The sequence below is a fragment of the Nannospalax galili genome, unplaced genomic scaffold, assembly GCF_000622305.1.
Source record: "Nannospalax galili isolate Female #2095 unplaced genomic scaffold, S.galili_v1.0 scaffold270, whole genome shotgun sequence".
In the NCBI taxonomy this organism is placed as follows: Eukaryota; Metazoa; Chordata; class Mammalia; order Rodentia; family Spalacidae; genus Nannospalax; species Nannospalax galili.
In genome coordinates this window covers 4821947-4836387 of record NW_008330152.1, presented here as the reverse complement: position 1 = coordinate 4836387, position 14441 = coordinate 4821947, and the positions used below count along the sequence as shown (strand labels likewise).

General features: G+C 39.2%; 1 protein-coding gene across 1 annotated transcript; it reads left to right on the top strand.

Annotated features, from left to right (window-relative positions):
• The first annotated feature begins 13081 nt into the window (after nt 1–13081).
• Nucleotides 13082–13615, top strand: Ppp1r2c (PPP1R2C family member C). The gene is given in 1 exon segment (XM_029568330.1): nt 13082–13615. A coding segment is annotated over 1 exon segment (534 nt).
• The last annotated feature ends 826 nt before the right edge of the window (nt 13616–14441 follow it).

Sequence of the window (14441 nt, the reverse complement as noted above, 5' to 3'; positions counted from 1 at the left end):
CCAACATTCCTTCAGATAAGATTGAGGTCTGCTGTTAATTTTCCCTGTTCTATACTGGGTTATTGTCTGCCCAGTTTGCGTGGGACTTGTGTATGCTGACACCATTGCCGTAGAATCATATGAGCCGGTTCCCAGAAGCTTGTAGGACTCTGTTTCCTGGTCATGCACCTCCTCCCTGGCTCTTATAATCTTTCTGCCCCCTCTTCTATGATGGTCCCTGAACCTTGGGTAGGAGAAGTTTAATAAAGAAATCCTGTTCAAGGACCAGCATTCAGCAAACTCTTGATCTCTACATTTTGGCTATTTGTGACCTTTTGTGTTCCTGACACTCCACTGCATGAGGGAGCTTCAGTATTGAGAACTGAGAGATTCCTATAGTGCCCTCTTTTTTATTCCTGTCCTATGTTCCATGAGCTTAGGTATAGAGTTGCATTGTAGATGTGTCACTTAGGCCTGGGCAGTTCATAGACAATATCCGTGTGTGACCAGATGTGGTACTTGGTAAGTCTGACTGGTACAAAATGAGCTTCTCTCATGAGTAGTGACTGGGATATTTGTCTGTAAACATAAGGATACACATTTTGCATACAGTAAGAAATCACATTAGTCTAGCGATGTGACAGTCTTGGAGTTTTCTGTAAGATTTATCACCACTCCAGTCATGTGAATTAGGTTATGTTTACATTACCACAATTGATTTTCCTCCCTTTGAGTGGCCATTTAGTCAAATTAGGTAGCTGTTGATTCCCCCCAAGATAAGAGTGCCATTACTGCACCAATGACATACATTTTGCTGGCCATTAATGTGGTTATTTGGTATTGAAGCTGGTGTTGGATCATCCATTGATGTTCCTTGGCACCTTCATAGTGTTCTCCAAAGCTATGAGAGCTAGCCTTCTGGGGAAGTGGTTGCAGGTCAGTTGCAGCTCTATTGTTCCACATCCTGTGTCAGAAGTATGATCTGTCTTCAGCCATAGGGTCCAAAGTCCATGTGTATAGCTAAAGGCTACATAACAAGAAACAGCTAATACTTGAAGCTATCACCTTCAAGTCCATGTGTATAGCTAAAGGCTGCAAAACAAGAAACAGTGCCAGACAGGAGACTCATATAGAGATAATGTATTATAATTTCTCAGTAGGTTGTTGGACTAATATGGTTCCATCTGTTTTTCTTTAAGTAGCTAGGCATTATTTATTTCTCCCTACTCTCTCTCACTGTCTAACCCTTCTGCCATAGTTTCCCCATTTAAATTGCCCCCATTTTCCCCATGTCTCTCTTGATGATATGTGTCACCTATGGTCCCACCTCTCTTGAGCTCCTTCTTTCCCTTTAGCCCCCAAATTACTTGTATAACCCTCCCCCCATTTAAATAACCCCATTTTTATCCATTTCTCCCTTAGTAACACCTGTTTCCTACTGTTCTTCTCTCTCATATTCTTTTTTTTCTTTACCTCTCTGGCTCCTTTGCATTATCCTGGTTCCTATAGTTATGTCTGGATACATACACACTTTAAGAATTTGGTGCTAGGATCCACATATGAGGGAGAATATATGGCATTTGTTTTTCTGAGTGTGTGTTACTTCACTTAGTATAATAGTTTCAAGTTCCATTTGCCTGCAAATTTCATGATTTTATCTTTCTTATCTTTCTTTTTTGTTTGTTTGTTTCTTTCTTTCTTTCTTTCAACTTCTGCAAAAACTTTATTGAGAATTTCATACACGTATATAAGGTGTTTTGATCAAATCCATTTCTTTTAGTATAGGAATGGCTTTAATGGGAAAGACTTGTAATAAGCCTTTACAAATTGTAATGTTTACATAAGCTTTTACCCCAAATTAACAAGACTATGATGACACTGAAAACAACAATGACACTTACAAACTATGTCTTTCCCACAGATATTGCAAGCAACATGGGGGTATAAGTTGATGACATCTGTTTGTGACTTTGTGTGCTGTTATGAGTAAGTACGTTCAGAAAACAACTTCCTCCTTTGTAAAACTGTTAAAGATTGTTCATGCTTTTGTCATACCATGAAGGATATGCTGTTCAATAAATATGTGAGGAGTCCTTTATTGGGCTGTAAAGTGGAGTAGGATAAAATAGGAAGGAATACAGTTCACTTATGAAAGAAATCATAACACCTCAGAACAAGATCAGGCCCACTCTTGGTTAAACTAATTTAAGAGAGAAGTTCCTCACTAATAGGGCACCCACCACACTTTGGTGCCCCATTTGAGAAATCGGGCACCACCATGTTGTGGTGCTCCACAGGAGGAAGAGCATCTCTACTCTGAACTCAGACATAGGTGCTGGAAATGTCCTGAGGAAAACAAGAAATGTAGGTATTCCGATCTAAGAGCTGACACAATCCAGGCTTGTGAGGGATCATGGTTTGCCTTTTGAACAGACTCAGTAAGTTGACAAGTGTGGGGCTTTCCCTACGACTTGCAACTGCTAAGCCCAATCTATCTTTGTTTTTTGCTTTCACTACTTACTATCATATTTTAATTTCACTATGTGGAATTCATTCTCTCCTGAATTCCATACTCATGCACAGCAATTAATGACTTTACTTAAGGGATTTTCAATTAATGAACTTTTATTAACTTTAAAAAAATTAGTTGAGAATTTCATACATGCATATAAGGTGTTTTGATCAAATCCATGCCCACTCCCTCCCCTCCAACTCCTTTCAAATCTCCCCATCAATTTTCCTGACAACTTCTTGTACTCTTTCTTTTTTATGGGGCTTTCTGCTACTCCAATATTCCCCACTCTGAAGAGGTAACCCTAAATTATTTTAGGGATTAGATAAGAGCTCCCAAATACTTCTGAAATTTTTGGCCTTTGGAACAGACTATGTTGCTAACAGGCCCAGGGACATTTTGACTTTTAGTCAAGAAACTGGCTACTTTCCATTGGGGTCTTTTTACCTTAACTGCCTAGCCAGTTCCTACCTCCTATTCTTATCACACTATCACCTGAAGAGGTTACCCAAATTCATGATGGAAAAATTGGGATTCAGACTGCTCTGGCTTCTTCCATGCTGAACAGGGGCACAGGGTGAAGCAATTGGGGTACACCTACAGTGGGTCTATCTAAAATACTCCCAAATTATATGCTCTTCTCTATAGGGAGAAAAGAATGTCCTTGACTGCTGTCTAGGAGATATTAAGGAGAAGTAAAGGCAAGAGTAGTTAGCATTGTAAGTTTTAGACATGGAACCAGAAAAAGGTCAGAACAGGGCAAATGTTCATATCAGAGTCCATTGGAATTTCTTGACAAGAGCTTCCAAAAGCATCCCTCTATTGGGTTACTCCTCATTTTTCTTTTGTGTGGCAAGGGTGGGCTTGAGAGCAATGGACTCAGGATTTTTTTTTCAGGCAATTTGATAGAGGTTGGAGTGACTAGAATCAGTATCAGTTCCTTTGCAAAGGCATCTAGATAGGGGGAGAAAATAAATTTAGCCATCATTTTAGAACAATAGTGGGTTGTGTCCCTTAGCTACAGGTGGGAACTACAGGTTACATCTCATAATTATTAAAAAATAAAATGAGAATGAAAAAGGCGTTAAAAGGATATGAGAATGGAGATATTTTCAAAATAGACAGAAAAAATTAGGAAGTCTAAGCAAGTAATGAAGGTCTGTGTAGGTTTGTTTTGATATATAAAGGATGATACAAAAATATTATAAACATAATCTTAAAATTTCTAAGGTCATAGTTTAGTCAACTAGTTAAAGGAACAAAATACATGTCAAGGTTTATCAGAGAAGTTTGGTTTTTGCCCAAGCTTTATCTACATAGCACATGGTAATTAAAAGTACCAGACTGGTGGAACTAACATTCTTGGATGTTTAACAGCCATACTTTGAGGCCCATACTAATCTGGTCAAAGGGACTTAAAAGACAGTTTTTGCTCCTTGACCTCTAAGGTCGACTAAGTTCCGGGGGACTATGGAGCATCTCTTAAAATGTCCTGTAACTGTGGTGAGTCATCTGTCTTCCTGTTCAGGGAGGCCATGGGGACCCCACTAGATGAACTTGAACCAGTGTCCAGTCTACAACGAGGAGAGCCAACTCAGAGGAATCATATCATTCATGCTTCCAAGTGAAGCCAGCCATGGTTGAGCAGGACCTTAGACTTATCTTCACATAGCTGGAAGTGGGAAAAGAAAGAAGCCAGGGGCTCCTCCAAAGCCCATGTGATTCCTGAGGAACAGATCCTCAAATGACATTAAGAATAAAAATAAATTGGTTTATTTGGGCCAACTTTATGTTCTTAAATACCCAAAAGGAAAGTATAAACAATGATTAAAGTGATCAGTATATTTCTTTAACAGTTCAAGGGATTACATTTCCCAGACATTAGGCTTAAGTACATATAAAATGTTATTTAGACAATTATTTCTCATTGATGATTTTGTCTCTAATCAGAAAGTACTGCCCAGATGTAAGATTTCCTCTTTCTTTACTGCTGAGTAGAACATCACTGTGTAAATGTAACACATTTTCATTATCCACTTACCAGTTGAGGGACACTTAAATTGCTTCCATCTCTTAGCTATTGTGAAAAGAGTAGCAACAAACATGGATGTACAAGTGTCTCTCTGCAATAGGATGAGTTCTTTGGGTATATGCCAAGGAGTGGTATAACTGGGTCAAATGGTAGGTTCATTTTTAGTTTTTTAAGAGTTCTCCACACTGCTTTCCATAGGGGTTGCAAAAGTTTGCAATCTTACCAGCAGCGGATGTGTGTTCCCCTTTCCCCATATCCTTTCCAACATTTGGTATCATTCGTTCTCTTGATCTTAGCCAGTCTGACTGGGGTAAGATGAAATCTTAAAATGGTTTTAATTTGCATTTCCCTAATTACTAACAATGTTGAACACCTTTGAAGATGCTTCTTAGACATCTTTATTTCTTCTGAGAGCTCTCTGTTCAGATCCTTAGCCCATGATTTAATTGGGTTACTTGCTTTCTTGATTCTTTGTTTTTTGAGTTCTTTATGTATTCTGGATGTTAAACCTCTGTCAGATGTATTGCTGGTGAAGATTTTCTCCCACTCTGTGGGTTTTCTTTTTTCTTCCTTGATTGCTTCTTTTGATGTACAAAAGTTTCTTTTTTTTTTTTTTTAGTTTAATGAGGTCCCATTTGTTGATTCTTGACCTTATTTCTTGAGCAATTGATGCCTGGCTTAGAAAATCCTTTCCTAGACCCATTTCTTGTAGATTATTGCCAATGTTTTCTTCTAACAGTTTCAGAGTTTCAGGTTTCACATTGAGGTCTTTGATCCATTTGAAGGTGATTTTTTGCAAGGTAAAAGATAGGGATCTAGTTTCATTCTTCCACAGGTAGAGATCCAGTTTTGCCAGCACCATTTGCTGAAGATGCTGTCTTTCCTCAGTGAATGATTTTGGCCCCTTTGACAAATATCAGGTATCTGAAATTACATATACTCATATTTGGGTTTCAATTTTGTTCCATTGATCTATGGGTCTATTTTTGTGCCAGTACCATGCGATGTCTATGACTATAGCTCTGTAATGTAGTTTAAAATCTGTTATAGTAATACCCTCAGCATTTCTCTAAGTGCTCAGGGTTGTTTTGGCTACCCAGGGTCTTTTGTGCTTCCATGTGAATCATAGGATGTATTTTTCCAATTCTTTGAAGAATGTAATAGGGATTTTGATTGGCATTGCATTGAATCTATAAATGAATTAAATCCCTTTAACCCCTAATGAATAGCCAAGATTCATTCTTTCACCTTTCTGAGCTCTATGACATAACTTTACTTGCTGTCCCCCCTTAATCTCTGGGCATGCTGTAGGACCCATATCATTTAAGAGAATTCATCTTACATCTGTTCTTTCAGGGACATTTCATATCTGTTCATCAATGGTGATCATCACATATCTATAGTTATTACCCCCATTTCTACTTCTATTAGGAAAACTAATGTGATTGCAATACTGTGTCTGGGGCTTACTGATTGTTCTTTTACTACTGTTCATCTAGCTTAAGAAACCAACCCTTTCCTTCAAAAACTTGTCTCCTTTGTTCTTGCTGGGACTAAAGCAATCTCATATTAAGGTGGTTCCTTTTTCCAAATAACCATAACTTTCCCTGTGTCCTGCCTCCTGACAGTCTTCTCTAACATTTCAAAAACATCTCACCCTATCAATCCAAGCCTGACCACAATAACAACTTTGCTTAATCTGTCTAATTATTGAATATGTTCACAAAGAGGCTAGATGATGGTAATGAGATAGCTCTCTTACCCTAGTCCCTAACCATAGAAGACCTGGTTAATACCTCTTCCCAATACACAAGGTTCTCCTATGCTATCTGTTTCAAGTTTTAACAGCCTATATGACCCCAATGGCAACAGCCCACCCAAGCAGAAATTGTGGGAAGAAACCAGTGTTTTATTAGAAAGGCAGACCTCTGTTTCCATCATATGGAAGGAAACAGACCATTACTATGGATCCTAGATACCACCCAATATAAACAAACTTTCTTTTGGAGCTCCAACACTGATATCTTAGGATAGGAGCCATATGGAAGCATGGGTAGTTATACTTTCTACAGTGTGTCAACCTATGATGGGGTAACAATGTTAACAATGTAACTAAATACCTTACTGATTTACTTTTGTCTTTATATAGCATTGAATGTAACCACTTTCAATAGGAAAGACACTGGAATTCTTTCTTTCTTTCTCTCTTTCTTTCCTTTTCTTTTCTTTCTGTATATGAGTGTTTTGCCTGCATGTATGTAAGTGTACCCATGTGTGATTGGAAGTCAGAAGAGGGCATCCAGTGGAGCAGAGCAGTGTAATTTTGATAAATATAACTATAGTTCTATCTGCAACCATGTGAATGTGACTTTTCCATTTTAACTTTGTTCTTCTGAAACCTGGCCTGTCAGGCTCCTTGTATTTGTTCCACTATTGACCAACCACTGTGTATAGATTTCTACTATCCTGGTGCTAGGCCAAAGAGATCAAATCCCTGGAGAACGTGTGACAGCCTGTATCTAAGCCAACTACTTAAGCCTACCTATAGATCACCAATCTGGATTCAGGGTCCAATCGCTGGAGTAAACCTTAAAAGGACAGGCTAATACTTTCTATATGGAACCAACATGTCACTAACTCTCTCAAGTAATGATAGGACTGCTTTAAAGTGGTAATTAACATTGATTTTTTTAAAATTTATTTTATTTATGTGAATGAGTGTTTGCCTGCATGTGTGTTTGCTTGCACCTGTGTCTGTGTTGTGCAATGCCTGTGGAGGCCAGTAAAAGATGTTGGATATGGGCTGGAGAGATGGCTCAGTGTTTAAGAACACTGTTCGTGCTGAAGACCCGGGTTTGAATCCCAGCACCCACATGGGTGCTAACTACTCTCCATAATTCCAGTTCTGGTGGATCTGACAACCTCTTCTGTCCTCCATGGTCATTGCACTACTAGGGTGCACTTACATACATGCAGGCAATACACGCACACAGATAAAATAAAAATAATAAATAAAATATTTTTTTTAAAAGATGTAACTGGGTGTGGTGGTGCATGCCTTTAATCCCAGCACTTGGGAGGCAGAGGCAGGTAGATCTTTGTGAGTCGAAGCCAGCCTGTTCTACATAGCGAGTTCCAGGACAGCTGGGGCTACAAGGAGACCCTGTCTCAAAAAGACAAAAAAATAAATAAATGAATAAAAATTTAAAAACGATGTTGGATCCCCTGAAACTGGAGTTACAGATAGCTGTTAGCCACCATTTCAGTACTGGGACTCAAACCTAGGTCCTCTGCAAGATCAGCCAGCACTCTTTACCGCTGAACCATCTCTCTGGGCTCAAAGAACGCATTCTTTCTTTTACATCCTCTGTGATGGCTAGTTTGTAAATGTCAACTTGGTACAACCTAGAATTAACTGCAAAAAGAGTCTTAATCAAGGAATTTCCTAAATCAGGTTGGCCTGTGTGCATCTCTGTGGGACATTTTACTGATTGTTGATTGCTATTGGAAGACCAAGGCCACTGTGGATGACACCATTCCCTAGGCAAGGATCTTGAGCTGTATAAGAAGAAAAATAAAGCAAGCAAGCAGTCCTGTAAGAATTCATTTCTCTCTACTCTTGACCGTGGATGTGATGTGACTAGCCGCTTCCAGCTCCAGCCACTGTAACTTTTCTGCTATGATGGATTGTAACTTGCAATTGAAAGCCAAATAAACCTGTTTCTCTTTTAAGTTGCTTTTTGTTAGTAGTTTTTATTATAGCAACAGAAATGAAACTAGAACAAGCTCTCTTCAGGTCTAATGAAGACAAAATCCCAGAAATGCCTGACATTTTGAAGTAGTAGCCACAAAGAATTCAGTGCTGAAATGGGCAAGTTTGGCTACCTAAAGAACTCTTATGGTCTATGGGTATCTCAGCCATAGAAATGAGTATCAGAAACATTTCTTTCATCTTCCAACTTACCTGGAAGGCCATAGCAGCAGCTATAGAGGCACAACAAACAACTTCAACTCCCTATCTAACAGGAGTAGTTCTCCAAAATTAAAGGACCTTCAACATTCTTACCAGAGAAGCAGGAGGCCTCTATGCCCTCCTCTTCTCAGTGAAACCTGCTGCTTCTGGGTCAATATTTCAGGAGAAGCAGAGGAAAATCTCTCAAAAATCAGAGAAAACATGAAAATACTCAGATGTAAATAAAAATTTATTACAGCCTTCTTGGTTGGGATAGTTCCTAGGCAGCTTTCCCGATGGATATGAACTCTCTTAACTCCTTTTGCCCATTTCTTGTTTTTAATTCTGTTCTGTCTTCTGCCCCTGTTTTCCTAACCTTCTAGTACAATTAGTGTATTCCAGATTACAGGCCTTTAAGTTCCAGATGGAATTGTCTTAGGGGTATTAACCATTTCTGTTGACACCAATACCTGTCTCTAACCACCTAGAAACTCTGAATGTCCAAATGATGCCAATTTGGCTTCAGTCTCTTATGATAACAACTTCTTTACCTGTCCAACATGGGGCTCAAGCCTTTTACTAAGACTTTTGGTTAAATAACCCTATTGCAGGTCAATAACATCAACCAGGGTCCCTTCTCAACCGTTCACAGTTCTGAAACAGAGCCAGAGAAAAAGTATCTATCATTTTTTAATGTCTGCCCTTCTTATCTGCCAAGGTAGAAATGTAAGGGGAAAAGAGTGAAAAATAAAGCAAATATCCCCACATTTAATCAATCCCTGAGTTTTTCAGCCTTACCCTGTGACTTGTGATGCTTAACATACATACTTAAAACAGAAATCTTAATGAACCCTGGAGCCTGACCCCAAATGACCAGGCTCAGGAAGAACACAGGCTTCTACAAAACCTAATACTTAACAAGACAGTGAGAAATCTACTTCTTTTTTTATTTTGATGATTTAATTTAACCCCAATTATCTAAAACTTAGCATTTTATTATGCAACCGTATAAAAAAATCACCAATGAATCATTTTACCTTCTTTTTATACCATTTTAAGTTTTTAAGAAGTTTTTTGAATTTTTTTTACTTTTAAAGAATTTTTTAATATTCCATGACCATTTCATACATGTATATAATGAATTTCAGTCATTCTTAAGCCTGATTACCCTCTCTCATCTATCCTGCCTCATCTCCTGCCTTTTCTCTCTGAAACTTTTCCTGACAAGACCCCTTCCTACTTTCATATCCTTTGGGTGGGTGGGGAGAGAGAGAGAATGAGAGAGAGAGAGAGAGAGAGAGAGAGAGAGAGAGAGAGAGATTGAGTTTCAATTGGGTTGTATGTTTGAGCATGGATTGAATGTTATTTACTGGAGTATGGGCAACTTATCAGTAGTTCTACCACTGAAGAATGTGACATCCCTTCCCCAGCTGCCATTGACTGTCAATGTCCCTCAGAAAGGAGTGGAGCATCGTGAGCCCTGTGCTTGCTGAAATGTTGACAGGCACAATCTTGTGTAGGTCTTGTGCAGGTAACCACAGATGAAATGAGTACATGAGTGTATCACAGAACAGTGAAATAACATGTCCACTTCTCAACTGCCCAGATATGACCCCACAAATATGGCTCATGAGATAAGACTGAGCAACTTCTCTAAACTGTCATAAAAGTATACTAATTTCCTCTGAGGACCCTGATAATTGCTCTGAGAATTCCCTTTCTGTTTTTAGTTTCTCACAGTGCATATACATTTTATCAAAATTTTTATACAAATTCTGGTCTCATGAAAACTTTTACCTCTATACCTTCAGCATGTTTTTCCTGGCTGACATAAAATATCTGGTCGGATTTTGAGAGATGAAGGAAGAAAGAGATTGAAAGAGGACATCCCACAAGATTCAAAGGAACTGACATAATGATTGAAGGTGGTAACAGGAAGTGGGAATGGAAAGGATAGAAAGGGAAAAGCCTTAGAAAATTCTTAGTGTAAGAGATAGCAAGTTTCTCAAAGGGGCCACCAAAGTTACAAATTATCTTCAGGAAAATCAAACCTATAAGAAAGGACATAGTCAGATCTGACAGAACATTTAGTTATCAGGGGTTTAGGGAGCTGATTCAGAAATGCTTATTGGAGAAATAAGATGAAACATAGAGAAAGGGGATACCTCAATAATTTCAGAAAAGTAATTCCATTCTAGGGAGCTAGGTGCAATACCCACATTAATTAAAGAATTAAAGCCAGAAAGAATTTTCCTGTGCAGAGTCAATCCTAGAGTCAGCACAAATCCTTGCAAAAATGCAGGAGGAAAAACTTCCAGGCCAACAAATACTGAATTCAATGTCTTTACCAAAATTCATTTTGAAATTCAATCCCTACTGTGAGATATTGAAGGGATAAGATTTTATTCCCACTATGTCATTTGGAGGTGGGGTTTTTGGAAGTAATTAAGATGAAAAGAGGCAGTTACGTTGGTGCTTTAATTCAGTAGCAGTATGGCTTTATAGGAAGAGGAAAGGAACCTGAACTACAATGTTCTGTCTTCTGTATAGTAGTGATCAATGCTTTTGGAATCCCTGGAGTCCCCACCAGCAAAGACAGACCTCACAAGATGCAGCTACCCAATCTTTAACTTCCGGCTTTCAGAACCACGAGTTGAACCTTTTCACTTCATAAATTACTGTCAATGGCATTCAGTTCTAGTATCAAGAAAATAAATCAGAACAAGTACTTATCAAACAAAGTCCAGGTCTGTAGCCCAGCTTCAAAGTACACTCAAAATCATATCAATTAAAATCTATTCTCAGGGTGCTTCAGGAGACTCCAGAACAGTAGTTCAGGAGTAAGGTTTACCCATGGATGCTTTCATTAGTACAGTCAGAAGCGAAGGCAAAGGTTTAATTGGTGTCCTTTGGGGCTTTGGGAAAAAGGTTAAGCTTTTAAATGATGTATCTGATCCTATCCAAGTCACTGGCACCATAAATGCTAAAGCCAGAAAAATACACTTATAGTATCTGTTAAAGACAGTAAGAGGGACTGCATTCAGTATAGGACTTTCACAGCAGGCATGGGTACCACTATAGTGGTGTCTTTCAGTGAGAAAGAGAAATTGGGCTTGTCTCTAACATGACAAATGGAGGTTTATAGCTAAAGGGCAAGAGGTGGGAGCCACTTATTGGATATTAAGAAGTAGCAGGAATAAGAGATACTGTTGATAGAGTGAGCCAACAGGATTCTTGCTTAAAGAAGACCAGTAGGATCAGATATCTAGCATATCCAGCATGAGGAATTTGATCACACATCCAAGGGTGGTCAGAATCAATGGTATGGGATTTTCGGTAAACTGACAATAGGATTCAAATTCAAACTGAATTCTACAAGAATAGTTAGAGCATAAACTCAAGCCTACAATGTACGGCAGGCTCAAAGAAGTCTGATTAATGTTAGGACAGAAGAGTGGGCCTTTGCTATTTTCTTTTCTTCTTGGTATTTTCTACCTAATTCCAAGTGTTGCCAAGGATAATAGGAATGTACAGGTAGGACTATTTGCTTTGGGGGACAGGAAAATGCACCAGGAATACCAGTAATGGTTAAGATGAAATCCGAAGGGTGCATTCCAGACTTCTGGAAGGATCTCAGAAGAGCTTTTGGAGAAGAAATGTCATGAATATTTCAAAATCGAAAGGTTAGTAAAAATCTGGGGCTTTGATGGTTTTAATTTGCTGGGAGACGACTGCAGGGATCCTGAGCAGACTGAGAAAAATCACATAGTTGCTTTTCCCCTTCTTCTGTGGTCTGGTCTTTATTTTAAGGACAATAGTCAAGGGGCTGAAGGGGTTGAAAGAGGTCTTCAAGATCACTGTGGCTAGAGGTTAGAGACTGGAAAGCAGCAGTAATGTCTATCCAGGATCTAATTCAAAGGTTGAGGTGGTGGTCAACCCAAAGTGTGATACTGATTGAAACAAGGTGGTGGCAGCAGAGAACCAATGAGCTTCTTGAAATATGTGGGCCACTGTTAGAGAAATACAATGGAGAGTAAGCCATCTGAAGAGACCAGGGTTGAGAACTACACTCAGATTCCCAGCTAGTTTATGTGGCTGTTGGTGGAGTCATTTTCTGAGAGACAGAGCAAGAGAAGAAGGCCAGGGTGTGTGTAAGTGTGGGGGGGTTCGATTAGACACAGAAGAAGTTATCATCTAGCTCCCATCTTTCCAACCAAAGCAGTGACTAAAATTTTAGACAGCAGGAAATACATTCTACACAACTTCCCTGTGCACAGAAAAGGTGGGAAGAAGTTCCCAAATAATAAATGTTTCCCCCATTTAAAATACTGCAAATGGGCATTTCTCTACTCCGTTTATTTAAAAAAAAAAACAAGATGGACACCAGCGAGGGCCTCAGGGTAGTAACCACTGCAGTGATGCAGTGACGAAAGAGGGGTGCATTGTGACTTGGCTCAAGATATCCTTTGTGACCTGCTGGGGCCTGGCTCTGCCACTAGGGTGTTGGAAACCATCTGCCAGACAGATCTGGCTCCTGCTTGTGTCCAGAGAACAGATGAGTAGCTCACATTGGCCCAACTCTAACACTGCCCTAAGCGTCCCCATTATGGCTACCTCCACCACCTCAAAGCGACCAATCAAGGGGATTCTCAAAAATAAAAATTCATCAACTTCGGTGGAGGATTCTACCTAGTCATCGGGAAAATCTGGCACACGGGTACTGAAACTGAAGAAATCACAGAAGTGGGATGAATCCAATATACGAGCAACATACTATCTATCCTACAAAAACTATGATTTAATGAAAATGAACGAACCCAGCAACTCCTGTGTCAGTATGCCACACGATGGGGAAGACACCACGAGTGAAGGTCAAGGAAAGGAAGCCATGACACCCAACATCCTAGCAAAGTACCTGGCCGACGCTGACATATTTGGGACCAACAGAAAGAAGAAAGAAAGCAGCGGTGCGCACACGAGCAAATACTTCCTAGACCATCAAGAAAGGCGGCGGCAATTTAATTTGAAAAGGAAGCTCCATTCCAATGAGGGATTGACCATCAAATTAGCGAGACAATTTATTTCGGAAGAACTACAGTCAGAATTGGAGGAAGACAAAAACTAACCGTGTCTACATTAAAATCAATGAAGAAAAGACTGAAGAAGCTCCTACATCTGAACATCTAGGAATTCCATCATCCAACACATATAAGATCTGAGATTGCTGCTGCCGCTGCTTGTACCACCGCTGCTTCTTGCTTCTTCAGAGCTCGTGTTTTTAGGGTGAAACTGCTAAGCTTACCCACATTGTCATTTAATTGTGTGATAGTAATTAAATGGTAATCTTAATCTTAAACCTTGATAAATTTGGTGAAACGACATTTTGATGCTCTTGTGCTTTATTTTTCATGGCAAATTGTTATCTGCTTCCTTTTTAATTGAAAATTGTCTTGTGATATCTAGATTCATATTCAGTGGTGGGAAATAATAGAAATAGCACCCATGTATGCTTTATCTAGTAGATAATATACTGCAAATATTAATAGATTACAATGGTAATATATCAAAATATGGTAGTACAATAATACATTAGCATACAAATAGAACATTGCTGCAAGGATTCCCCAATTTTCCCTTTTTGTAGCCAAAAAAACTCTCCATTTCTAGAATTCTGTTATTTCAAAAGTGGTGATCAAGATATCTGAGACATTCAGTGGTACAGAGGCACAGCTGGGTGCAGGGTGATGATTTGTTCTTTACATTTCTAATAAGTGAGCACATATTGATCAACAGGAGGCAAGTGGAGGCACAGTTGCCTATGTTAGGGAAACACGAAAGAGGCACAGGTTCTTAAGTGGTCTGAATATAAGGTTCGTGGGAGGGGGGTGCCTGCGTGGTTTTGAAATGGTATTTGTGAAGGCCTTTGGTAGGATACACCTATCAAAAGATGGGCAAGAGATCTGGTT